The following is a 26183-nucleotide window of genomic DNA, read 5'->3' as shown; positions in this document are numbered from 1 at the left end:
AAAAAAAAATTCTGATATTGAGTAAGTCCTCCTTGCCAGTGGTTGGTGCTACTCTGCGGAGGTTTGACACATCAGTGAATCATCATGTGTGTCAGAAAAAAAGTTCTTTGTTCATTTGTATCTGTCATTGTGTTGGCGTTTTATATATCAAAAGTACTAGTGGTATTGGTACTCAGTAGAGCTACTAACGAGTCATTCGTAAATCGAGTCAATTCTCGAGCCCCCCAAAAATAATGAATACAAATTCTTATTCGAATAAAAACATTATAAACACAACATACTATTTACTTTATTCTGACGAGAGTTTCAACTGATGCCACGCCGAATATTCTTAAACACGCACACAATATTTTACTATTGTTTACCTTTTGTGTCCATGTGGTGTTAACGGGCACTGCCATTTTGACTGAGTATGCAACGCTTCAAATCAAATATTTATATAGCACTCTTCATACATTAAAATGCAACACGCGGTGCTTTACAGAAATTAAAACCGACAAAAATAAGGAAGTATACAATGCAAGAAGTATACCCACCACTCCCACCCCCACATTTAAACGCAAAACACACCCACATGAACATCCAAACACGCACATAGCACACATTGTTTAATGTTTTATATACATGGCAAGGCACTGAGGATCCAGGTGAGGAAAGGCAAACCTGGGGGAGCCATCCACACTGAGAGATGCCGATGCAACGACCACCATGACCCAGGAAGACTAGGATGGACTTCCCACATCGTGCAGAGCCTCCCGGGCCACGGGGAAACTGCAGAATGGCATCCTTACCTCCCAGCGTGGAGGCTCCCATGAGGAGTCACTGGATTTAAACTTAAAAGGTTAAGAAGACTAAAAGACAATAGGATAGAATAAAAAACCTGAAAGAGACTCAGAAATACAATAAAATAAGATAAAGCTAAAAAAAGTAATGAATAAATAATAAATAAACTAAGTAAATAAGAACTCAGTAAAACGTGAAAACAAATAAGTCTTGAGCCTTCTTTTAAAAGCATCAACAGACTCTGCGGTCCTTATGTCTTCTGGCAGGCTATTTCAATGGTACGGGCCAGAGAAGAAGAAGAAGAGAAGAAGAAGAATCACCTTTTATTGTCATGAACATGCATGCATGTACACGAAATTAGTTCTCTGCATTTAACCAATCACCCAAGACCGTTAAGACACTGGGAGCCAATGCAGCGATCTTAAAACCACTGTAATGTTCTGTTCTGAAGTAGTTGTACATTCTTTTTATGGAAGACCAGAGAGCATGGCATTGCATTAGTCTAAATGACAGGAGATAAAAGAATGCATCAGCACCTCTGTGTTAACCTGAGAGAGAAACAGGCGAACTCTGGCTATATTTTTAAGATGATAAAAATCTATCTTGGTTACATTCTTTATGTGTAGAATAAAATAAAATCTCTGAGTCAAAAATAACACCCAAGTTCTTTACTCATTGTGATGGTTTAAAATCTTGTAGTTTTGATAAAGGTTTTTCTCTCTTGCCTTCAGGACCAATAACTGAAACCTCTGTTTTGTCTTGGTTGAGCTGTAGGAAATTCACTGCCATCCTTGATTTAATATCTAACATTACACGACAGTAGTTAAGGGTATCAATTGGCCCTGTATCACCAGGAGACACTGCGATGTGCAGCTGTGTGTCATCTGCGTAATTGTGGAAACTGATGCAGTGCCTCCTGATGACGTACCCAAGGGGAACCATACATAGATTAAAAGGAATTTGAGCTAAAATGTACCCCTGTGGTACCCCACACTTAATTTTGTGTTCTAGAGAAATGTGGATCCATACTTACAAAGAAACTTTGATCGAATTACAACAGTGCCAGAGAGGCCGACCAGCTTTTGTCTTTTTAAAGAAATGTTGTGATTTACTATATCAAAGACTGCGGTGAGATCTAGTAGAACCAGAACTGTAAGTTTTTGTGAGTCAGCAATGTACTTGATTATTATTTACTTCATTTAAAACATTTTAAAAGGGCTGTCTCGGTACTGTGATCTAGTAAACCCAGATAAAAAAAATTTCAAAAATATTGTTTCTATTTACGAAACAATTTAATTGGTAGAAAAGAACAGTTGTTCTAAAATTAGACTCAAAAATGGTAACTTGGATACTGTGTCTGTCTGTTGTCATACTAGAGTGGCCCAAACTACCGGAAACAAATCCCTTGTGTGTTTTAGACATACTTGGAAAATACAGAGGATTCTGATTCTGATGATCCTGGAATCCCCAGAGAACTTCTCATGATGGGAGAACTGTGGGCAAACCGCTGCAGAGGCACATGTGGCGGAGTTGTGACTGGTTCACACTGAAGAAGTGGTACTGTGGTTGCATCAGGTGCTGTGACTGCTGATTCCTTCTTCTGGACAGCATTCATTAAAACTTCAAACTCTGAGGCCACCTGTCTCATTGAGTCCTGACGCTCAGTCCTCTTAGATGCAAGTGGAAAGCAGCAAGCTGCTCATCTTGCTGCCGAGTCATTGGCCCTGCGTTTGGAGAGCACTATGCACCGGGTCTGAGTCTGCTGTGTCCAGGTGGGCGTCATTTCGTTCAGTCATGAACGGAACAAAGGACAGGACCCACATGCACGACTCCAGTACACAAACGACAGTCCCAAAAGAGTAGTTTAATAAACAGGCAAGCTAGGTACATAGGTGGGCAGTCAGATAAGGCAACAGTATACAAAAAGCGTGAGGTAACAGGCAAGGTGAGTAATCAAAAACTGGGTCAAAGCTTACTGTGAGTCAGGGATGTCGAACTCTGAGTGCTGGAATGTGACAATAAGGTACAAGGTTAGATACATGGGGTAATTAGGGTAAACAAGGCACAGGTGGGGAAGATGCACTGAGGAGAAAGTGTGCACAAGGCAGGGAGACACTAAGAACCGCAACACACACAAACATGACAGTCAGATCCTAGCTAGGTTTTGTTTCTTGACACACTCTCAGGAATTGCTTCTGTGAACAGACACAAACATATTCTGCCATATTTGATCACAGCTACCTACAGGTAGCTGTGATCAAAGATCATATTGGTACTTTTTTTTTGGAGGGGGGGGGCTAGAATAGTTGCAGCTGAATTGCCTGACTGATATTTACCTGAGACATCTGTTTGACATGTTTTGTATGATCCACAGTTAGAGCGTGACAATAATTATGTTCTTCATAATCAGATGACCATGTGGGATCTTGCCAATGGGAAACTTCTGAGAACTATCACTGACGCACATCCTCCAGGGACAGCAATTCTGCATGTAAAGGTAAGTCACAACACATATTCCCTGCTAGCAGATAATTAAATGTTGATACAATTGTAAGAGTCCAAGATGAGATTTGCCTGAAATTTATTTCAACTGCACATCCTTAAATACATTCAAATGTGGATGTACTGTTCACAAGCTTTGCACAAGATATTAGCCATATATAGTGCCATGAAACAGAGCAGATACCTTTTAATACTAGTGTTCTGCCATATCGCCATTGCCAGTGGTTCCATAAATAGTGCGAATAGCAGGGGTGAGACAGGGTATCCTTTTCTAGTTCTTCTTTGTAAAGTGAAACTTCGTGATGTGACCCTATTTGTGGTGACAGTTGCTTTGGGTGAGTTGTATAACGTTGCGATCCAGTGGTCCAGCATTTTGAGATCTTTTGGCCAACTTCATTGTGTAATTTCTTGATTGAACTGGTCTGGAGTTAATCAGTTTTGGGTGTGGTCAGTGAAAATGAACCCAAAAATGTGGTTAGCCACAGTTAATTCATGATTTAACAATGAGGTCCATTACTTAATCGCACAGAGCCAGGTAGCTTTAAATTTTTTTTTTTTTTACCTTAATAAAATCTCCATTTAAAAACAGCATTTTACATTTACTTGGGTTATCTTTGTCTGATATTTACATTTGTTTGATGATATTAAACTGGGTAAACTGAAAAAACTGACTTATTTGAGAAGGTGGCCAATACATTTTCATGGCACTGTATACACGACCAGTCAAAAAGTTTGGACTTACTTTTTTTCTATTTTTATACTCTTAGTTCACAGATGACCCAACACTTGCAGTGTGCAGCGATAGTGGTGGATCAGTTTTTGAGCTGGCTTTCAGGTAAATGATTTACCTTTACTTTGCTGATTTATTTTGCATTTACAGTGGGAAAGGAAAGTATTCAGACCCCCTTAAATTTTTCACTGTGTTATATTGCTGCCATTTGCTGAAATCATTTAGTTTGATTTTTTTTCCTCATTAATGTACACACAGCACCCCATATTGATAGAAAAAAAATTTATTGTTGAAATCTTTGCAGATTTATTAACAAAGAAAAACTAAAATATCACACAACAATAAGTATTCAGACCCTTTGCTCAGTATTTAGTAGAAGCACCCTTTTGAGCTAATACAGCCGTGAGTCTTTTTGGGAGTGATGCAACAAGCTTTTCACACCTGGATTTGTGGAGCCTCTGCCATTCCTCCTTGCAGATCCTCTCCAATTCTGTCGGGTTGGATGGTGAACGTTGGTGGACAGCCATTTTCAGGTCTCTCCAGAGATTCTCAATTGAGTTTAAGTCAGGGCTCTGGCTGGGCCATTCAAGAACAGTCACAGAGGTGTTCTGAAGCCACTCCTTTGTTATTTTACCTATGTAGTTAGGGTAATTGTCTTGTTGGAAGGTCAACCTTCGTCCCAGTCTGAGGTCCTGAGCACTCTGGAGAAAGTTTATGTCCAGGATATCCCTGTACTTGGCCGCATTCATCATTCCTTCGATTGCAACCAGTAAAATCTTATTTCTCACCATCTTGGAGTCCTTCAGGTGTTTTTTTTTTTTTTTTTTTTTTTATATATATAAAAGCAAACTCCAAATCTTTCATGATTCTTGCACTGAGGAGAGGCTTCCGTTGGTCCACTCTGCCATAAAGCCCCGACTGGTGGAGGGCTGCAGTGATGGTTGACTTTCTAGAACTTTCTTCCATCTCCCGACTGTATCTCTGGAGCTCAGCCACAGTGATCTTTGGGTTCTTCTTTGCCTCTCTTACCAAGGCTCTTCTCCCCCGACTGCTCAGTTTGGCCGGACGGCCAGCTCTAGGAAGGGTTCTGGTCGTCCCAAACGTCTTCCATTTAAGGAGAGAGAGGCCACTGTGCTCTTTGGAACCTTAAGTGCAGCAGACGTTTTTTTGTAGCCTTGCCACAATTCTGTCTCTGAGCTGTTCAGGCAGTACCTTTGACCTCCTGACTCTCATTTGCTCTGACATGCACTGTGATCTGTAAGGTATTACATAGACAGGTGTATTGCTTTCCTAATCAAGTCCAATCAGTATAATCAAACAGAGCTGGACTCCAATGAAGTTGTAGAACCATCTCAAGGATGATCATAAGAAATGGACAGCACCTGAGTTAAATAGGAGTGTCACAGCAAAGGGTCTGAATTCTTATGGCTGTGTGATATTTCAGTTTTTCTTTTTTAATAAATCTGCAAACATTTAAACAATTCCATTTGTTTTCTGTCAATATGGGGTGCTGTGTACATTGAGGGAAAAAAAATACTTAAATGATTTTAACAAATGGCTGAAATTTAACAGAGTGAAACATTTAAGGGGGTCTGAATACTTTCCGTACCCCTGTAATTACAGTAGTTCTAATCTTTATTACGAGCATTGAAAGCAGATCTGACAAACATCCTGGAAAGATTCAAAAGAACAGCGGTGAAGAAACAATGGTCTCACCCAAATCCAGAAGACAACAAAGGATATAGCTACTTGTCAAGGAAAGATGAAAACTCAGGAAGCAATGGAAGAAAGCTTCAGTGGAAGAGCGAACAGCCACGGTCCTATTGCATGCAGATCTTAAGGGTTGTCTCGCAAATGTGCGGAGCAATAACTATTTCAGAACCTAACACAAGAGGAAGGAAAAGGCAAGAAAGGCCTTCGATAAAGATCCTTACAGGTCAAAGGTCTGTTGACAAAAATATTACGAAATGGCTAGGACTCCTGCGCTGCCTCATTAACTTCGGCACTTCACTGAGAAATACAAGTACACAAAAGTGAGACTGGACATGACTTATAATGGGGCAAAAAAGTATTTATTCCGCCACCAATTGTGCATGTTCTCCCACTTAAAAAGATGAGAGAGGCCTCTAACTTTCATCATGGGTATACCTTACCTATGAGAGACAAAATGAGAAAAAAAAATCCAGAAAATCACAGTGTCTGATTTTTAAAGAATTTATTAGCAAATTATGGGGGAAAATAATTATTTGGTCACCTACAAACGAACAAGATTTCTGTCTCTCACAGACCTGTAACTTCTTCTTTAAGAGGCAGCCTCTGTCCTCCACTCGTTACCTGTTTGAACTCATCAGTATAAAAGACACCTGTCCACAACCTCAAATCGTCACACTCCAAACTCCTCTATGGCCAAGACTAAAGAGCTGTCAAAGGACACCAAAAACAAAATTGTAGACCTGCACCTGGCTGGGAAGGGTGAATCTGCAATAGGTAAGCAGCTTGGTGTGAAGAAATCAACTGTGGGAGCAATTATTAAAAAATGGAAGACATACAAGACCACTGATAATCTCCCTCGATCTGGGGCTCCACGCAAGATCTCACCCCGTGGTGTCAAAATGATCACAAGAACGGTGAGCAGAAATCCCAGAACCACACGCCCAGACCTCGTGAATGACCTGCAGAGAGCTGGGACCAAAGTAACAAAGGCTACCATCAGTAACGCTACGCCACCAGGGACTTAAATCCTGCGGTGCCAGACGTGTCCCCCTGCTCAAGCCAGTACATGTCCAGGCCCGTCCGATGTTTGCTAGCGAGCATTTGGATGTCATATGGTCAGATGAAACCAAAATAGAACTTTTGGGTTAAAACTGGAGGAGAAAGAATGCTGAGTTGCATCCAAAGAACACCATACCTACTGTGAAGCATGGGGGTGGAAACATCATGCTTTGGGGCTGTTTTTCTGTAAAGGGACCAGGGCGACTGATCCGTGTAAATGAAAGAATGAATGCGGCCATGTATTGTGAGATTTTGAGTGAAAACCTCCTTCCATCAGCAAGGGTGTTGAAGATGAAACGTGGCTGGGTCTTTCAGCATGACAATGATCCCAAACACACCGCCCGGGCAACGAAGGAGTGGCTTCGTAAGAAGCATTTCAAGGTCATGGAGTGGCCTAGCCAGTCTCCAGATTTCAACCCCATAGAAAATCTTTGGTGGGAGTTGAAAGTCTATATTGCCCAGCGACAGCCCCAAAACATCACTGCTCAAAACATCATAATCGGACCGGCCGATAATCGGTCGATCTCTAGTAAATATAGCCCCTCGCTTAGGTTTCGTCATAACGAATTTGTGGTAATTTCAAGGATTTTCTGCAACCGGAGCCAACATTTTCTTACACAGACCTTCCAAAAAATGAGAATATCCTGGAAAATTAATTTATTTCCATAATGCCTTTCAAAAAGTTAAACTTTCATAGCTTATGGATTCAGGGCCCACAATTGAAACAATTAAAATTATTTGTTTACTTTGACATAATTTGGGTTTACAGCTCATATAACCCATGTAATCAGGAATTAAAAAAAAAAAAAAAAAAGAATACTGTGAAGGAATCACCATTTACTTCTCAGTTTTTTAGGAAATTTTTTTTAAAATTAGGGTCACATTAAATAAATCAAAATATGGTACTTTTAAAACGATATGTTCATCTTCAATACTTGGTTGGGAATCCCTTTGCTTTAATCACTGACTCAATGCGCCGTGGCATTGAGGCCATCAGGGTGTGGCTTTCCCCGGGAGTTATGGCAGCCCAGATTTCCTTGACGCTTGCTGTCAGTTCTCCTTTGTTTTTGGGTCTGGTGCCCCTCATTTCCCTCTTGATAATACCCCATAGATTCCCAATGGGGTTTAGATCCGATTAGTTGGTTGGGCATTTAAGCACTGTGATGGTATGGGCATCAAACCAGGTTTTGGTGCTTCTGGTGATATGGGCAGGGGTCAGGTCTGCTGGAAGATGAAAGCTGCATCTCCATACAGATCCTCAGCAGAAGGAATCATGAAGTCCTCTGAAACTTTTTGGTAGACTGTTGCGGTGACCTTTGATTTAAGAAAGCAGAGTTTACCAACACCTACACTATATCTCACACTGGACCTCAAGCAGCTTGGGTTCTGTTCTTCACCAGTGTTTCTCCAAATCATTGGACCTTGATTCTCGAATAAAAGGCACACTTTACTTTCATCGGAATAGAGGACCTTCGACCACTGCCCAAACAGTCCAGTCCTTCTTCTTGGCCCAGTCGAGCCGCTTCCTACCTTGGCTCAGGCTCAAAAGTGGCTTGACCCGAGGAACCAGACAGTTGTAACCCATCTCCCGGATGTGTCTGAATGTGGTGGTTTTTGAAGCTGTGAATCCCGCCTCACATTCCACTCTTTCTGGATCTGTGCTAGATTTTTGAATCTTCACTGTTTGATAATTCGCTGAAGCCCATGGTCATCTCTTTTGCTGGTGCATCATCTCTTGACACATTTTGTCCTTCCACTACACTGTCCATTGATATGCTTGGACACAGCACTCTGTCAACAGCCAGCCTCCTTGGCTATGAACTTTTGTGGCTTACCCATTCTCTGGAGGTTATCAAAGATGTTTCTTCTGGCCAGTTGTCAAGTCTGCAGTCATCCCCATATTGTACCCAACTGAGACAATTGAACCAAACTGAACCAATTTAATGACACTGTGGGGAAACCTGTGCAGGTGCTTTGAATTTAGTAGCTGATTAGTGTGTGACACTGTTTAACACATTTATGGCCTGAAAAATTTGGGCTGATTTTTTCAAAGTATACTAATTTTCTCAATTCTTGATTTCGTGGGTTTTATGAGCTGGAAGCCAAAATTATGTAAAAAATAAAAACAATACTTGAAATTGTTCTAATTGTGGGCCCTGAATTTATAATCAATGGAAGTTTAACTTTTTGAATGGAATTATGAAAATAAACTTTTCCATGATATTCTCATTTTTGGGAAAAGGGTCCACGACAGGACACAACCATTGCCTTTGCTGCAGCAATATATTATGTTGGAAAAAAAGAACAAAAAGAGGAAAAAACGTGTTGTTGTCACTGGTTGCTCGGAAGAGGACCTTTTTTGCCTGTCCATTCAAGGAGAGCTTGAGGTATGTTCACGTATTTGTGGCTCGCAAACAGGCAGCATAACGTAGCCAACTAGTGCTAGCACTAACGTTTGTATGTAGACATGCCGGGATTCTATTGAATCATGCTCTAAAGCTTTGGGCGTGTATGTCAAAGTAGTATGTTGACTACAGCGAGCAAGGGAGGTGATGCGCCGTTGCAAGACTTAATTCTATTGGACGATGTCAAGGTGCGGTGTCAGAGGGTGGTCTTTCATATTGAAGACAGCGGATCAGGTATGCCGTACAACATTTACTATTGTTATAAACTATGGGATATTGACTTGTTGGGTCGGCTCGAGGCCGGTTCGTATTAACACCGCAAACGAATCGCACCGACTCCATTTGGAAGTGGACCGAGACCACAACAAAAAGTAGGTTTTGGACTGGTTCTTTGGTGCGCACCAAGATTTGCTTGCGTGTATTCACACCTGCACAATAGATTCAGAGTTGTCCTGCCACAACCTTCGCCTGTCTGGCCCACAGTGAAGGGCAGAACTTGTATTTTGTAGTTTGGGTTTGAATCTGTTTATTGCAGGGGTAATGGACCAGAAAACCCCCGCAATAGATGAAATCTGCAAAGTCTGGACCTATTATTAACTCTATTATTCATAGATTTAAAAGTTTTCTATATGCCATTTAATTTCAAAATATGATATTTGAGAGTTGCAGGCATAGGTGTTTCTAACCTGTTTTGGGGGGGAGGGGGACGGGTGCTTAGGCAACTCTAAAATTTCCGAGATCATTTTCAAACAACATATAAAAGTACATGGTTGTAATGTAATATTTTAACAACCAAAATACTGCCCCTCTTCCCCAAAAAACAAAGCCCTTTGCCTCAAAAATGCTTTGCTCCAACCGCTCAATCCTAGATGGAATTTTGGTGAATTGAAGAAAGTGATCTCTGGTTCATTATTCGCCTATGATGTTCTTCTAACTCCCCAAAATCTACACCAGTCGATAGGTGAGGTTTCCCACGTGCACTCTACCAAACACCTGCAAACTTCACTTCCTTTCCGTGTGCAAAACCATTCTGTCCCAAGGCTTTTACACCAGGAGGCACAACCAGGTCTTTAGGCAGCTGGTGATCACCCTGGAAGGAAGGTGAACCTCCACCGATGCCCTCCATTAGTAATGCATGGCCTTTCAAGCAGCTTTCCTTTTGAGACAGCAGGTTAACGTCCGGTCAAAACATCGGTTGAGAGCAAGCTCAAGTCTCCTTGACCTGGCCCGTGACTGGGAAATGCTAGTCGACCTTGACCACAGAGAGATGGTAACAACTACTTTCAGGCCATACCTCCTCCTGTGGTCAACTTTCCAGAAACTCCGTCCTTTAGTCCAATAAGAGCTACTATTTTACAAGTATATGAGTCACCTTGACTCCACCGAGGATCTTATGTCTCATATCGAGTTAACAAATCTAAATTGTAACTCAGGCAAACTTAAAAGATGATCAGTAACATTTCAAAATATCTTCTAAAGGATAGTAAAGGGAAGCAAAAATGGAAATTACGTGATGTCTGTTAAAACCAGAAAGAGAGCCTATTTTTCTGACAGGAGAAAAATGTAGTGTTTGCTATGCCAGACTCCTCTGACACATTTTAATGCTTCCAACTCGTAGCATTATTTCAGCTAACTTCAAGGTATGCCGCAAGAAATTTGCAAGCAGAACTGAAAGTTAAAATGTATACAGAGATACAGTCCCCTCCGAAAGTATTGGAACGGCAAGGTCAATTCATTTGTTTGTGTTGTATACTGAAGACATTTGGGTTTCAGATCGGAATATGAGACAAAAGTTCATAATTCCAGCTTTTATTTCGTGGTATTTACATCTCCAACCCCAATTCCAATGAAGTTGGGACGTTGTGTAAACAAATAAAAACAGAATACAATGATTTTCAAATCATGTTAAACCTATATATAGACAAGATATTTCATGTTCAAACTGATAAACTTGATTGTTTTTAGCAAATAATCATTAACTTAAATTTTTTATGGCTGCAACATGTTCCAAAAAAGCTGGGACAGGTGTCAAAAAAGACTGAGAAAGTTGAGGAATGCTCATCAAACACCCGTTTGGAACATCCCACAGGTGAACAGGTGGGTGCCATGATTGGGTATAAAAGGAGCTTCCCTGAATTGCTCAGTATTCACAAGCAAAGATGGGGCGTGAGAAAATAGTCGAGCAGTTGAAGGCCAATGTTCCTCAACGTACAATTGCAAGGAATTTAGGGATTTCATCATCTACGGTCCATATCATCATCAAAAGGTTCAGAGAATCTGGAGAAATCACTGCATGTAAGCGGCAAGGCCGAAAACCAACATTGAATGCCCGTGACCTTCGATCCCTCAGGCGGCACTGCATCAAAAACCGACAATGTGGAAAGGATATCACCACATGGGCTGAGGAACACTTCAGAAAACCAATGTCAGTAAATACAGTTTGGCGCTACATCCGTAAGTGCAACTTGAAACTCTACTATGCAAATCAAAATCCATCAACAACACCCAGAAACGCCGCCGGCTTCTCTGGGCCCGAGCTCATCTAAGATGGACTGATGCAAAATGGAAAAGTGTTCTGTGGTCCGACAAGTCCACATTTCAAATTGTTTTTGGAAATTGTGGATGTCGTGTCCTCTGGGCCAAAGAGGAAAAGAACCATCCGGACTGTTATGGACGCAAAGTTCAAAAGCCACCATCTGTGATGGTATGGGGCTGTGTTAGTGCCAATGGGATGGGTAACTTACACATCTGTGAAGGTACCATTAATGCTGAAAAGTACATACAGGTTTTGGAGAAACATATGCTGCCATCCAAGCAACGTCTTTTTCATGACAATGCCAAACCACATTCTGACAACAGCGTGGCTTCATAGTAAAAGAGTGCGGGTACTAGACTGGTCTGCCTGCAGTCCAAACCTGTCTCCCATTGAAAATGTGTGGCGCATGATGAGTCGTAAAATATGACAATGGAGACCCCAGACTGTTGAACAGCTGAAGCTGTACATCAAGCAAAAATGGGAAAGAATTCCACCTACAAAGCATCTACAATTAGTGTCCTCAGTTCCCAAACATTGATTGAATGTTGTTAAAAGAAAAGGTGATGTAACACAGTGGTAAACATGACCCTTCTTTGGAACGTGTTGCAGCCATATAATTCTAAGTTAATGATTATTTGCTAAAAACAATAGTTTATCAGTTTGAACATTAAATATCTTGTCTTGTTAGTCTATTCAATTAAATATAGGTTGAATATGATTTGCAAATCATTGTATTCTGTTTTTATTTGTTTAACACAACGTCCCAACGTCATTGGAATTGGGGTTGTAGATGTGTTAAACAACTCAGGACAGAGCACCTTTTGTGTAACATTTTCAAGTGAGCAAAAGTATTGGAACATGTGACTGATGGGTGTTTGTAGTTGCTCAGGTGTTGCCTTTTAGATTGATTGCTTAAGCATTAGATAGTGCTTGTTTTTGGCTGTGAGTTTGACCTGTTAAGCAAACATGAAGACCAGAGAGCTGGCTATGGAGAAAAGCAAAGTATTTTGAAGCTGAGAGAAGAGGGAAAACACATCAGAGCTATTTCACAAAGATTGGGCATTGCCAATACAACAATTTGGAATGCCCTGAAAAAGAGAGAAACTACTGGTATACTGAGCAACAGGGCAGCAGGTCGCCCAAGGGTATCAACAGCACTTGATGACAGAAACATTGTGAGAGCTGTGACGAAACACCCAAAGACAACAGTTAGTGACATCACTGCCAACCTTCACAGGGCAGGGGTGAAGGTATCACGATCCACTGTTCGAAGAAGACTTTGAGAGAAGAAATATACAGGTCATACCACAAGATGCAAATCACTCATCAGCAAAAAGAATTGGAAGGCCAGATTGGGTTTTGAAAAGTACAGAGATGAGGTACAAAAGTTGGAACAAAGTTTTATGGATTGATAAGACCAAGATTAACCTCTACCAAATGGAAAGGCCAAACTATGGAGAAAGAAAGGACAACAACAAAAAACGTCATCAGGGGGAAAAAGTGGAAGGTCTTAGACTGGCTAAGTCAATCACCGGACCTTAACCCAATACAGCATGCATTTTACCTGCTGAACAGGAGACTGAAGGGAGAAACACACAGAAGCAAACAAGAACTAAATGAGGCTGCAGTAAAGGCTTGGAAAAGCATTTCTAATGAAGAAAAGTCTGGTGAAGTTAGTCGCTCGCAGGCTTGATGCAGTTATTGCAAGTAAGGGTTATGCCACCAAATATTATTCACTTGACGTTGACGTTTATTTAATAATGTCTGTTCCAATACCTTTGCTCACTTGAAAAGTGGGTGGCTTCAAACTAAAGGTGCTTGGTCCTAAGTTGTTTAACACATTTAGATGTAAATACCATGAAATATAAGATGGAATTCTGGACTTTTCTCTCATATTCATCTTTTGATCTGAAACCCAAATGTCTTCAGTATACAACCAAAACTAAGGAATTGACCTTGCCATTCCAATACCGATGGAGGGGACTGTACAGCTAGTTTTTTTTCCTGCACATTACGTTCCTTTTATCCCGTTTGTGTGCCTCTCTTTATGTTATGTTGCTCTGTGGTTCCAGGAGAGTAATGGGCATGCGTTCATGTGACTCAAGATGTCTCTTCAGTGGTTCGAAAGGGGAAGTCTGCTGTATTGAACCGTTGCGTGCATCTCCAGACTTCACCGACCACCCAATAACACATTATTCTCTGTTGGCTTTGGCTTCCCTCACAAAGGTACACCTGCTTCTTCCTTTTCTTTCAACACGAAGCAAGAATTAAAAAATGTATCTTTTTTTATGCTGTCACCAGATTTTGGTGATTGGTCTGAAGCCCTCCCTCAAAGTTTGGATGACTTTTCCCTACAGCAAGGTCTGTATTTGTGTGATTGTTTTTCCTACAACAAGGTCTGTATTTGTGATTGTTTCCTTTTTCTTTGTATTCTTTTTTTGTTTTTTAATTTGCGCGTGCACACTCAATGGACAGTTTGTGCATTGAGCATTATGTGTTAAAGTCTTGGTTTTTAGCTGGCCCCAAAGAAACTCAGATTAAAGTGCACAAACTCTGTTATCCAAAAATACTGTATATACAGAATGGGAATAGATAGAAAGCACGGTCAACTCTGAAAGTAAAATGAACAGAACTGGGTGGTGAGGAGCTGCTTGTTGAGGTAAATGAGGTGGCAAGCAGAAAAAAGGTCACACAATCTTAAGCATGTGTGGTGTTGTCCCAACAGAATTATCTGACGTCTTCCTAGTAAAAATCTGTTTTTTAAGACTTGGAAGTTTTACACGGAAATGTATGTTTGACCACTTACTACATCACATTGGAGTTTTATTATGTCTTGTACTGTATATACTTTTTGTTCCACTTCACTTTTACAGTGGGGCAAAAAAGTATTTAGTCAGCCACCAATTGTGCAAGTTCTCCCCCTTAAAAAGATGAGAGGCCTGTAATTTTCATCACAGGTATACCTCACCCCTCTTTGAGCCGTCACCTTATCGTGGTGGAGGGGTTTGTGTGTCCCAAAGATCCTAGGAGCTAAGTTGTCTGGGGCTTTATACCCCTGGCAGGGTCACCCATGGCAAACAGGTACTAGGTGAGGGACCAGACAAAGCACGGCTCAAAGACCTCTGATGATGACGACAAAAAATGGACTCAGGTTTCCGTTGCCCAGACGCGGGTCACTGGAGCCCCCCTCTGGGGCCAGGCCTGGAGGTGGGGATCGAAGGCAAGCGCCTGGTTAGCTGGGCCTGCAGGCATGGGGCCCCTTCCCATGGGCTCACCACCTGTGGGGGGGGGCCATAGGGGTCGGGTGCAGTGCGAGCTGGGCGGTGGCCGAAGGCGGGGACCTTAGCGATCCAATCCCCGGCTACAGAAGCTGGCTCTAGGGACGTGGAATGTCACCTCTCTGGCAGGACGGAGCCCGAGCTGGCGTGTGAGGTCGAGAAGTTCCGACGAGATATAGTCGGACTCGCCACCACGCACAGCTTGGGCTCTGATGCCAGTCCTCTCGAGAGGGGTTGGACTCTATTCCACTCTGGAGTTGCCCATGGTGAGAGGCGACGAGCAGGTGTGGGTATACTTATTGCTCCCCGGCTTGGCGCCTGTACGTTGGGGACGAGAGGGTAGCCTCCTGTCCGCCTTCGGGTGGGGGGGAAGGGTCCTGACTGTTGTTTGTGCCTATGCACCAAACAGCAGTTCAGAGTACCCACCCTTTTAGGAGTCCTTGGAGGGGGTGTTGGAGATCGCTCTCGCTGGGGGACTTCAATGCTCACGTGGGAAATGACAGTGAGACCTGGAAGGGCGTGATTGGGAGGAACGGCCCCCCTGATCAGAACCCGAGCGGTGTTCTGTTATTGGACTTCTGTGCTCATCACGGCTTGTCCATAACGCATACCATGTTCAAGCATGGCATCAGGACAACCTAGGTCGCAGTTCGATGATCGACTTTGTGGTCGTGCCATCTGACTTGCGGCCGCATGTCTTGGACACTCGGGTGAAGAGAGGGGCGGAGCTGTCAACTGATCACCACCTGGTGGTGAGTTGGCTCCGATGGTGGGGGAAGATGCCGGTCCGACATGGCAGGCCCAAACGTATTGTGAGGGTCTGCTGGGAACGTGTGGTGGAATCCCCTGTCAGAAGGAGTTTCAACTCCCACCTCCGACAGAACTTTGCTCATGTTCCGGGGGAGGCGGGGGACATCGAGTCCGAGTGGACCATGTTCCCCGCCTCCATTGCTGAGGCGGCCGACCGGAACTGTGGCCGTAAGGTGGTCGGTGCCTGTCGTGGCGGCAATCCCCAAACCCGTTGGTGGACACCAACGGTGAGGGATGCCGTCAAGCTGAAGGAGTCCTATCGGGCCTTTTTGGCCTGAGGGACTCCTGAGGCAGCTGATGGGTACCGGCTAGCCAAGCAGAATGCAGCTTTGATGGTCACTGAAGTAAAAACTTAGGCATGGGAGGAGTTTGGTAAGGCCATTGAGAGACTTCCTGGCGGCTTCGAGGAAATTCTGGTCCCCCATCCGGCGTCTCAGGAGGGGGAAGCAGTGCACCATCAACACTGTGTATAGTGGGGATGGGGCGCTGCTGATATCGACTCGGGACGTTGTGAGCCGGTGGGGAGAATACTTCGAAGACCTCCTCAATTCCACCGACACACCTTCCCATGAGGGAGCAGAGTCTGGGTTCTCTGAGGCGGGTTCGCCTATCTATTGAGGTCACCGAGGTGGTTAAAAAGCTCCTCGGTGGAAAGGCCCCGGGGGTGGATGAGATTCGCCCGGAGTTCCTCAAGGCTCCGGATGTTGTAGGGCTGTCCTGGTTAACACGCCTCTGCAACATCGCGTGGACATTGGGGACAGTGCCTCTGGATTGGCAGACTTTTAAGAAGGGGGACCAGAGGGTGTGTTCCAACTACAGGGCGATCACACTCCTCAGCCTCCCTGGTAAGGTCTGTTCAGGGGTGCTTAGAGGAGGGTCCGTCGGGAAGTCGAATCTCAGATTCAGGAGGAGCAGTGTGGTTTTCGTCCTGGCCGTGAAACAGTGGACCAGCTCTACACCCTCGGCAGGGTCCTCGAGGGGGCATGGGAGTTCGCCCAACTAGTCCACAAAACAGTCTACGTTTTGTGGACTCGGAGAAGGTGTTTGACCGTGTCCCTTGGGGGGTCCTGTGGGGGGTGCTTCGGGAGTATGGGGTACCGAAGCCCCTGATACGAGCTGTTCGGTCCCTGTACGACCGGAGTCAGAGTTTGGTCCGCATATCCGGCAGTATGTTGGACTCCGCCAAGGCTGCCCTTTGTCACCGATTCTGTTCATAACTTTTATGGACAGAATTTCTAGGCGCAGCCGAGGCATAGAGGGGGTCCAGTTTGGTGGCCTCAGTATTGCATCTCTGCTTTTTGCAGATGATGAGGTTCTGTTGGCTTCATCAAGCCGTAACCTCCAACTCTCACTGGAGCAGTTTGCAGCTGAGTGTGAAGCGGCTGGGATGAGAATCAGCACCTCCAAATCTGAGACCATGGTCCTCAGTCGGAAAAGGGCGGCGTGCCCTCTCCAGGTCTGGGATGAGATCCTGCCCCAAGTGGAGGAGTTCAAGTATCTCGGGGTCTTGTTCACGAGTGAGGGAAGAATGGAACGGGAGATGGACAGGCGGATCGGTGTAGCGTCTGCAGTGATGCAGACTTTGTATCGGTCCGTTGTGGTAAAGAAGGCGCTAAGCCAAAAGCCGAAGATTTACCGGTCGATCTACGTTCCTACCCTCACCTATGGTCACGAGCTGTGGGTCATGACCGAAAGAACAAGATCCCGGGTACAAGCGGCCGAAATGAGTTTCCTCCCCTCGCGGTAGGGTGAGACGCTCGGTCATCCGGGAGGATCTCACAGTAGAGCCGCTGCTCCTCCACATCGAGAGGAGCCAGATGAGGTGGCTGGGGCATCTGATTCGGTTGCCTCCCGGACGCCTCCCCGGTGAGGTGTTCCGGGCATGTCTCATCGGGAGGAGACCCCGGGGACGACCCAGGACACGCTGGAGAGACTACATCCTTCGGCTGGCCTGGGAACGCCTTGGGATCCCCCCGTGAAGAGCTGGATGAAGTGGCTGAGGGTAGGTCTGGGCGTCCCTGCTAAAGCTACTGCCCTCACGGCCCGACCTCGGATAAGCGGCAGAAAATGGATGGATGGATGGTGTACCTCACCTATGAGAGACAAAATGAGGAAAAAAAACAGAAATCCACATTGTCTGATTTTTAAAGAATATATTAGCAAATTATGGTGGAAAATAAGTATTTGGTCAATAACAAAAGTTCATCTCAATACTTTACCCTTTGTTGGCAATTACACAGGTCAAAACGTTTTCTGTAAGTCTTCACAAGGTTTTGACACACTGTTGCTGGTATTTTGGCCCATTGCTCCATGCAGATCTCCTCTAGAGCAGTGATGTTTTGGGGCTGTCGCTGGGCAACACAGACTTTCAACTCCCTCCAAAGATTTTCTATGGGGTTAAGATCTGGAGACTGGCTAGGCCACTCCAGGACCTTGCTTCTTACGAAGTTGCCCGGGCGGTGTGTTTGGGATCATTGTCATGCTGAAAGACCCAGCCACTTTTCATCTTCAATGCCCTTGCTGATGGAAGGTAGGTTTTCACTCAAAATCTCACGGTACATGGCCCCATTCATTCTTTCCTTTACACGGATCAGTCGTCCTGGTCCCTTTACAGAAAAAAAGCATGATGTTTCCACCCCCATGCTTTACAGTCGGTATAAGCAGGGGTACACGTCTGGCACTGCAGGATTTGAGTCCCTGGCAGCGCAGCGTGTTACTGATGTTAGCCTTTGTTACTTTGGTCCCAGCTCTGTGCAGCTCATTCACTAGGTCCCCCCGTGTGGTTCTGGGATTTTTGCTCACCGTTCTTGTGATCATTTTGACCCCACGGGCTGAGATCTTGCGTAGAGCCCCAAATGGAAGAAGATTATCAGTGGTCTTGTATGTCTTCCATTTTCTAATAATTGTTCCCACAGTTGATTTTTTTCACACCAAGCTGCTTACCTATTGCAGATTCAGTCTTCCCAGCCAGGTGCAGGTCTACAATTTTGTTTCTGGCGTCCTTTGAAAAAAGCTCTTTGGTCTTGGCCATAGTGGAGTTTGGAGTGTGACTGTTTGAGATTGTGGACAGGTGTCTTTTATGCTGATAAGTTCAAACAGGTGCCATCAATACAGGTAACAAGTGGAGGACAGAGGCGCCTCTTAAAGAAGTTACAGGTCTGTGAGAGACAGAAAATTACAGCCCTCTGTCTTCTTTTTAAATGGGAGAACTTACACAATTGGTGGCTGACTAAATACTTTTTTGCCCCACTGTATGTGCTACGTTGTGTTGGTGTCTCACACAAAATCTCAACAAAATTCGTTCAAATTGGTGAGTATAAGGTCACAAAATTTGAGAACTTGAAGCCGTATCAATACTTTTACAAGGCAGTGTAAATGCAGGAATAACTTCAAGAAGTTTTCATGTGTGTGCCAAGTTTGCTAGTAGGTGGTCCTATGACTCAAAATAAAAAGTTGTTTGCAGATGTCCTCCGGCCTGAACTCTAATCGTGTGACATTTTGAAAAGATATGGGCATATGTTGTGAATTGAAAACAGCTTTGGTCGTCACGACTAAACGTCAAAATCTCTTGCGTTGCCACGGCAACAGCGTTAGACGAATTATAAAGCTTTTAATAACGTTTCATCTTCATCATCTTTAGATGAGACACCCAGAGTTTGAAGTCATTCAGATAAAATGTCTAGAAGGAGTCCGTTAAAATATGAGCTTTATAAAAAGCGGAACATGTGAAAGTAAATTAAAAAAGGTGGACTTCCTGTTTGGTTTAGGGCATTGTGTCAAACTCGAGGCCTGGGGGCCAGATGCGGCTCGCCACATCCTTTTATGTGGCCCGCGAAAGCAAATGATGCTCGTCAACATCCGTGATTTTTGCTAAAATCTGTACCCAAATTCCAAATTGTCATAATAATAATAAACAATAATATTGAGATATTGCATTTTTATGTTCCCAAACCCTTCTTTGACAGTAACTTAAACAATACTTGAACAAACTATTATCCTTGTCTTCTGATTTCAAAACTAGTTAATCCTCAGTTTGTTGTGTAATGGTAATAATGTTTTGGTGATGATTAAACATTTATATGGTTTCACTGTTCTAACGGCCCTCTAAGGGAAATCATAACTACAATGCGGCCCGAGACAAAAACGTTTTGACACCCCTGGTTTAGGGTATGGCTCCAAGTGTAATTTTTTTGCAGGTCTTGGGCTCTCACGTATACCTCCCAATTTTGGTTGACTTAAGTGAAGCGTACGTGTGTTTAAAATTTGTAGGGGGCGCTACTGAGACATTTTATTTTAAATTGTACCAAAAAAAAACAAAAAACCTCAAGACCCTCAAAATAACAGTTTTTTTTTTTGGCCAACAGCGCTGCTTCTGCTGAGTTACTACATCTCGGGGTGCTCCATTTGCTTCCCAATTTTGGTAGCTGTAGGTCAAACGTGGTGTGAGGTACAACCTTTTTGCGATTTGTAGGGGGCACTACAGAGCCATTTTTTTTTTTTTAATAATCGCGTATAACAAATTTAAAATATGAAATTTTTCGCCAGGCCCGACGTGTGCAAACTTTGGTTCAAATCGGGGCATGTTTAGGCCCTCAAAAATGCAATTAATTGCGAGAATAATAAGAAAAAGAATAATAATAACGAGAGCAGCTTTTCAGGGCCCTCGCACCCCCTGGCCACGTTGGAGTACTACCATGTTGGGGTACATTGCTAATCCATTGAATAGAAATGGGCACCACACTTTTAAATTTGTTTATATTCATGTAAAACCGTACATCAATTTAATTCTAATTCAGTTATTTGCAGCACAACACTCCAATTTTAACTTTGTTAAAAAATTGTAGGGGGCGCTACTGAGCGTTTTTTTTTTTTTTTTTTTTTTTTTTAATTGCACATTAAACTTTAAATATTTCAATGTTTGTCAGGATTGGTGTGTGCATGTGCAAAATTTCATGAGTTTGCATGCATGTTTAGACCCTCAAAATAGCGTTGGTTTCTTTGCAAACAGTGTAGCGAACAGCATGGCGCCACGGCAACAGCATGATACGATACGATAATTTTTCATCCACATCTTAAGATGAGACACCCGAAGTTTGAAATTGATGGTATAAAATCAGAAAGAGGAGTTTGTAAAAATATGACTGCTGTAAAAGACGCAAAACAGGGAAATATTTGAAAGTAAATTCAAAATGGCAGACTTGCTGTTGGGTTTAGGGTATGGCTCCAAGAGACATTTTTTGTAGGTCTTGGGGTGTTACATATGCCTCCTAATTTTAGTAGACCTAGGTGAAATGTACATCCGGGGCTGCTTTTTTGAAAATTTGTAGGGGGGGCTACTGACCCATCCTTTAAAAATTGCACAAAAACTGTAAAATATAGAAACGTTTGTTCGGTAGGCTGGATTTGTGTACAAAGTTTCATGAATTTTCATGTTTAGGCCCTCAGAACAGTGTTGGTTTCTTGGCGAACAGCGCGGTGAACAGCATATCGCCACGGCAACAGCGTTGCACAGAATTAAAAGCATTTAATAACTTTTCATCTTCAGTATCTTTAGATGAGACATACAAATTTTCAAGTCGATAGGATTAAATTTCTAGGAGTTTGTTAAAATATGACCTCTATAAAAGGTGAAAAATTAGGTTGATATTAAAACGTGTGTAAAAAGTTTCATGAGTTTGCATGCATGTAGACCCTTAAAACAGTGTTGGTTTCTTAGCGAAGAGCGCATCGAACAGAACGTCGCCACAGCAGCAGCCTTTGTCAAAAACTCACTAATTTTGTATTGTGACATCATGAAAAGGCTTTAATAGTCTTCTGACCACATATTAGGTAAATCGGATTAACTGCTAGCAGGAGAACAACAAAGTATGAATCATGTAATTTCCTTGTGCCAGTAGGTGGCGCTGTTGGTAAGATTATTTTTTTTTTCCCCCATAGATGCCTTTAAGTGTGGACAGTCATCAAGTGTGAAATTTTGAAAATATATGACCATCTGGACTGAAGTTATAACAGCTTCTGATGTCACGGTGCATCATTAAAATTCGCCACACCTTCTGCCAAAACGTCACAATTTTTTTTGCAAAGCATCATCAATGTCTTGAGGCTTAACTGACAATATTTCATGGTGGATCTGTTTAACGTGCTCGGCACAGTACATTAAAATGTGAAGGAAGACATTTGTTGCTCCGAGGTAGCTCCATATGTATAACAAAATATTGTCATACAGATGTCTTCAAGGCATGACTATTATGAAATGTGAAGTTTGGGATTTTTTTGGGGGGCATGTGCAGGGGAGTTATGAATCATTTCCTGTTTTGTGGCGAAGGAAAGTTGATATGCAAAATCTGATGCCCGTCATATAGTATGGCAAAATAAAAAGCTTTGAACACATTTTAATGTCCCAGGTCTGGAGATGCTACACACCAAGTCAATCGGATGAAAGCTGTAGGACAGGTCCTCGAAAGTATGACCCCTGTGAATGTGGAAAATGGTCAAAAAGGGGCCAAAATTGTATTGAAAAAAATAATAAAATAAATAAATAGATAAAAATTTATAGCGCACTTCCTGTTCATTTAAGGATATGGCTTCTGCTGACTTTTTTGTACATTTCGGGGTGCTACACGTAGCCGTAGGTAAAACGTAGTAAGGGGGCCAACCTTTTTTAGATTTGTAGGAGGTGCTACATTTTTTAGTGATCGTGTATGAAAACTTTAAAATATTTTTTTTCGCCAGGCCTGATGTGTGTGCAAACTTTGGTTCAAACGGGCATGTTTAGGCCCTCCAAAATGCAACTGATTGTGACAATAATAATAATTTCTACGATTACAATAGGACCCTTGCAGCGGCCGCTGCTCGGGCCCTAATAATAATAATAATCATAATTTATAATAATAATTTTTAGCTGTATGTATGCAAAGTAATGAGTGTGATAACATATACTCTGTTCTGTTTTTCTAGTCTGATCCATCCAGTGTGCCACAGCTGGCATGGCAGTTTGTCTCTGTTCAGTCGGCTGTCAACCCATTCCTGGCTTTTTGTAAAGGAGATACAGTTCACTTTCTTATGGTATGGACTAAACTACCTGCGAACTGAAAATCTTAAAATGGACAAATACTGTTATCTATTTCATCTATAGTTTTATTTATTTATGAATGTTTTATGTGTAAATTATACTTCAACAACTTCATATTCATTTTTTTTCAATTTGTATTCAGTTCAAAACAAAATTGTATTCTGGCACTTTTGAAATAAAGTCGATTTTTACCCCTGTATACAGTAGCATTCCTCAATATTTTCCTTTGTGGTTAATGATCAAAGTAAGATATTTGGAGTACAGATTTTGCATTTATTATCCATTTCATTCTATTTATTATGCACTTAATTTAGTTTAAAAAAAGATGGAAATTCAAAGAATTCAATCTTCAGGATCAGCCTTAATCTTTACCATGAGCGAAGCAAGACAAATGGCCACTTTTCAAATAGTCTTAAAAAATAGTCTTATTGCGCTGAAGTTGGTTCGAAAGAAATTTTCCTGATTTATTATTGTATTCAAAGTTAGTGTATCTTAACTGTTGTAGAAAATCAGTTCTTTTTGATAGCGTCTAATTGATGTTTTGCCTTTTGAAGTTAGTTTCTCTGTCGGTTTAATTGCATATTCATCTGTGAGGTGTTTAATTTTTTCCTGAATTCCATTTTCAATTTTTGTTTCTTTTTTCTTGTACGAAGAGTATGATATGATTAGAACTCTCAATGCAGCTTTCCCGGTTTCCCACAGCAGAGATGGGGACAGGGTTGGGAGTCATTGAATATCAAAAACCCGTGCCATTACTTCCTTACGAAAGAATCAAAATCCGGGTCCTTCAATAGGGATGTGTTAAAGCGCCATGTTGGTGGGGGTCCCAGACTTGACAACATTTTTAGATAGAGAGAAATTGGTACATGGTCGCTGATGATGATTGGATGTATTTTAGAGGTAATTCTTTGAGATGCCGAATTGTTTGAGAAAACTAAATGTAATCTTGAGAAAGACCGGTGAACCGACGAGAAAAATGTATATTCTCTTTTTGTACGGTTTTTCAATCTCCATATGGCAACAAGACCAAAGTCGTCCATACACTGCTCTCGTATATTGGGGCATTGTGGCTGATTGCTATTTGAGCGATCTATTCAGGGATTTAGCGTAAGGTTAAAGTCACCTCCCATGATAATTGTAGAATTGGCTGACAAGTTTAACGTGTGAAAAAAGGCTGGATCGTCTTTATTTGGAGCGTATACATTGACAATTGTGTAAAGTTTGTTAAATATTATAGCCTTTATAATTATGTATCGGCCTTCTGGATCTGGAACTATACTATTTATTGTAAAAAGTAGTCTTTTATGAAATAGTATTAAGATTCCACTTCATCTACTGTTATAAAACGCAGAGATAGCCTGAATGATATTAGAGTAAATGAGACATTTTTCTTCTGACTCAATAAGGTGCATTTCTTGTAATAGGACGAGGTGTATTTTAAATTTAGTGATATAATCTTAATTCTCTTTGCCTGCGATCGAATGCCATTGACATTCCATGACAAAAAAAGTTAAGTGTGACATATATTTATATATAATGGGTAGATTGGGTACGATGTTTTCTTTGTTGTTATTTTTTTGTCAGTTTTCGCTGCCCAAAATCTTCCCAAATCCAATGTTTTTGACAATCAGAAGCTAAAAAGCTTCATCAGCCACTTGTGAAATAATTGTTGGTTTGCATGATTTAGTATTAATGGCAAACTTCAACAACAAAAAAATCACTTGCATTACAAAATTAAGACGAGCTCCGAAGGTGTAAGAGAATGAATAAAAATGAAGAATTTAAAATTTTATATGAAAAGTTAAAATAAGTGGCATGGTGTGCGACTGGTTAGAGCATCTGCCTCACAGGTCTGAGGACCCGGGTTCAATCCCCGGCCACGCCTGTGTGGAGTTTGCATGTTCTCCCCGTGCCTGCGTGGGTTTTCTCTGGGCACTCCGGTTTCCTCCCACATCCCAAAAACATGCATGGTAGGTTAATTGAAAAACTCTAAATTGCCCGTAGGTGTGACTGTGACTGCGAATGGTTGTTTGTTTGTATGTGCCCTGCGATTGGCTGGCAACCAGTTCAGGGTGTACCCCGCCTCCTGCCCGATGATAGCTTGGATAGGCTCCAGCAAGCCCGCGACCCTAGTTAGGAGAAGCGGCTCAGAAAATGGATGGATGGAAGTTAAAATAAGTGGCACAGTGTGCGACTGGTTAGAGGGCCTGCCTCACAGTTGTGAGGACCAGGGTTCAATCCCCGGACCCGCCTGTGTGGAGTTTGCATGTTCTCCCCGTGGGTTTTCTCTGGGCACTCCGGTTTCCTCCCACATCCCAAAAACATGCATGGTAGGTTAATTGAAGACACTAATTTGCCCGTAGGTGTGAATGTGAGTGCGAATGGTTGTTTGTTTGTATATGCCCTGCGATTTCAGGTCAGGGTGTACCCCGCCTCATGCCGATGATAGCCGGGATAGGCTCCAGTACGCCCGCGACCCTAGTGAGGATAAGCAGCTCAGAAAATGGATGGATGGATGGAAGTTAAAATAAGGCTTCTTGTGAAATCAAAAGTCCATTCATCCATTTTCTGTATCGCTTTATCCTCACAAGGGCGCTGGAGCCTATCTGAGTGATCTTCGGGCGAGAGGCGGGGCACACACCGAACTGGTCGCCAGCCAATCGCAGTGCACACATAAGCAAACAACCATTCGCGCACATATTCACACTTAAGGGCAATTTATAGTTTTCAATCAAACTACCATGCACGTTTTTGGGATGTGGGAGGAAATCGGAGTGCCCGGAGAAAACCCACGCAGGCACGGGGAGAACATGCAAACGCCACACAGGCGGGGCCGGTATTTGAACCCCGGTCCTCAGAACTGTGAGGCAGATGATCTAACCAGTCGTCCACCGTGTCGTTGAAATCAAAACTAACATTTATTTTCACTTTACTGCTTTGTACAGATAAAAAGAGAAGAGATGGGTGCCATTCATGTCATCAAACAGAGACATATTCATCTCAGCTGTGACATTATCAGCTTGAATGTAAGTACCCCAAGGTACAATGGTATTTCAGACTATTTGATGTTGATGCTGATCAAATGTTTATGTAAATTGACACTATATATATTTATAACATTTATTTTGGCAAATTTAAGTTTTGCCAATTGTCATAGGCAGTGCTAGACACCATATCCTTTTTCATGTTTTCAATACAAGCAACATTGCTCAATTTATTAAAAAAAAAAAAAAAAAAACTTGAGTGCATCTGTGACACGGATTTTGTGAGAGTTTTGTACTAAATACTGTAATGC

The 26183-nt window shown here is 42.5% G+C and overlaps 1 protein-coding gene across 5 annotated transcripts in view; it reads left to right on the top strand.

Moving 5' to 3' along the window:
* The window catches only part of vps8 (VPS8 subunit of CORVET complex), a 253578-nt gene that overhangs the window by 42598 nt on the left and 184797 nt on the right, over positions 1-26183 (top strand). For all 5 annotated transcript variants that reach the window (XM_061690460.1, XM_061690459.1, XM_061690463.1 and 2 more), the window contains 6 exons: positions 3194-3280; positions 4053-4120; positions 13801-13954; positions 14030-14089; positions 22774-22881; positions 25834-25914. In XM_061690460.1, the coding sequence (XP_061546444.1) occupies positions 3194-3280; positions 4053-4120; positions 13801-13954; positions 14030-14089; positions 22774-22881; positions 25834-25914 (558 nt within the window). The remainder of the gene's footprint in view (positions 1-3193; positions 3281-4052; positions 4121-13800; positions 13955-14029; positions 14090-22773; positions 22882-25833; positions 25915-26183) is intronic.

Source organism: Phycodurus eques, chromosome 11, assembly GCF_024500275.1.
Source record: "Phycodurus eques isolate BA_2022a chromosome 11, UOR_Pequ_1.1, whole genome shotgun sequence".
Classification (NCBI taxonomy): Eukaryota; Metazoa; Chordata; class Actinopteri; order Syngnathiformes; family Syngnathidae; genus Phycodurus; species Phycodurus eques.
This window is presented reverse-complemented; position numbering and strand designations above follow the sequence as displayed.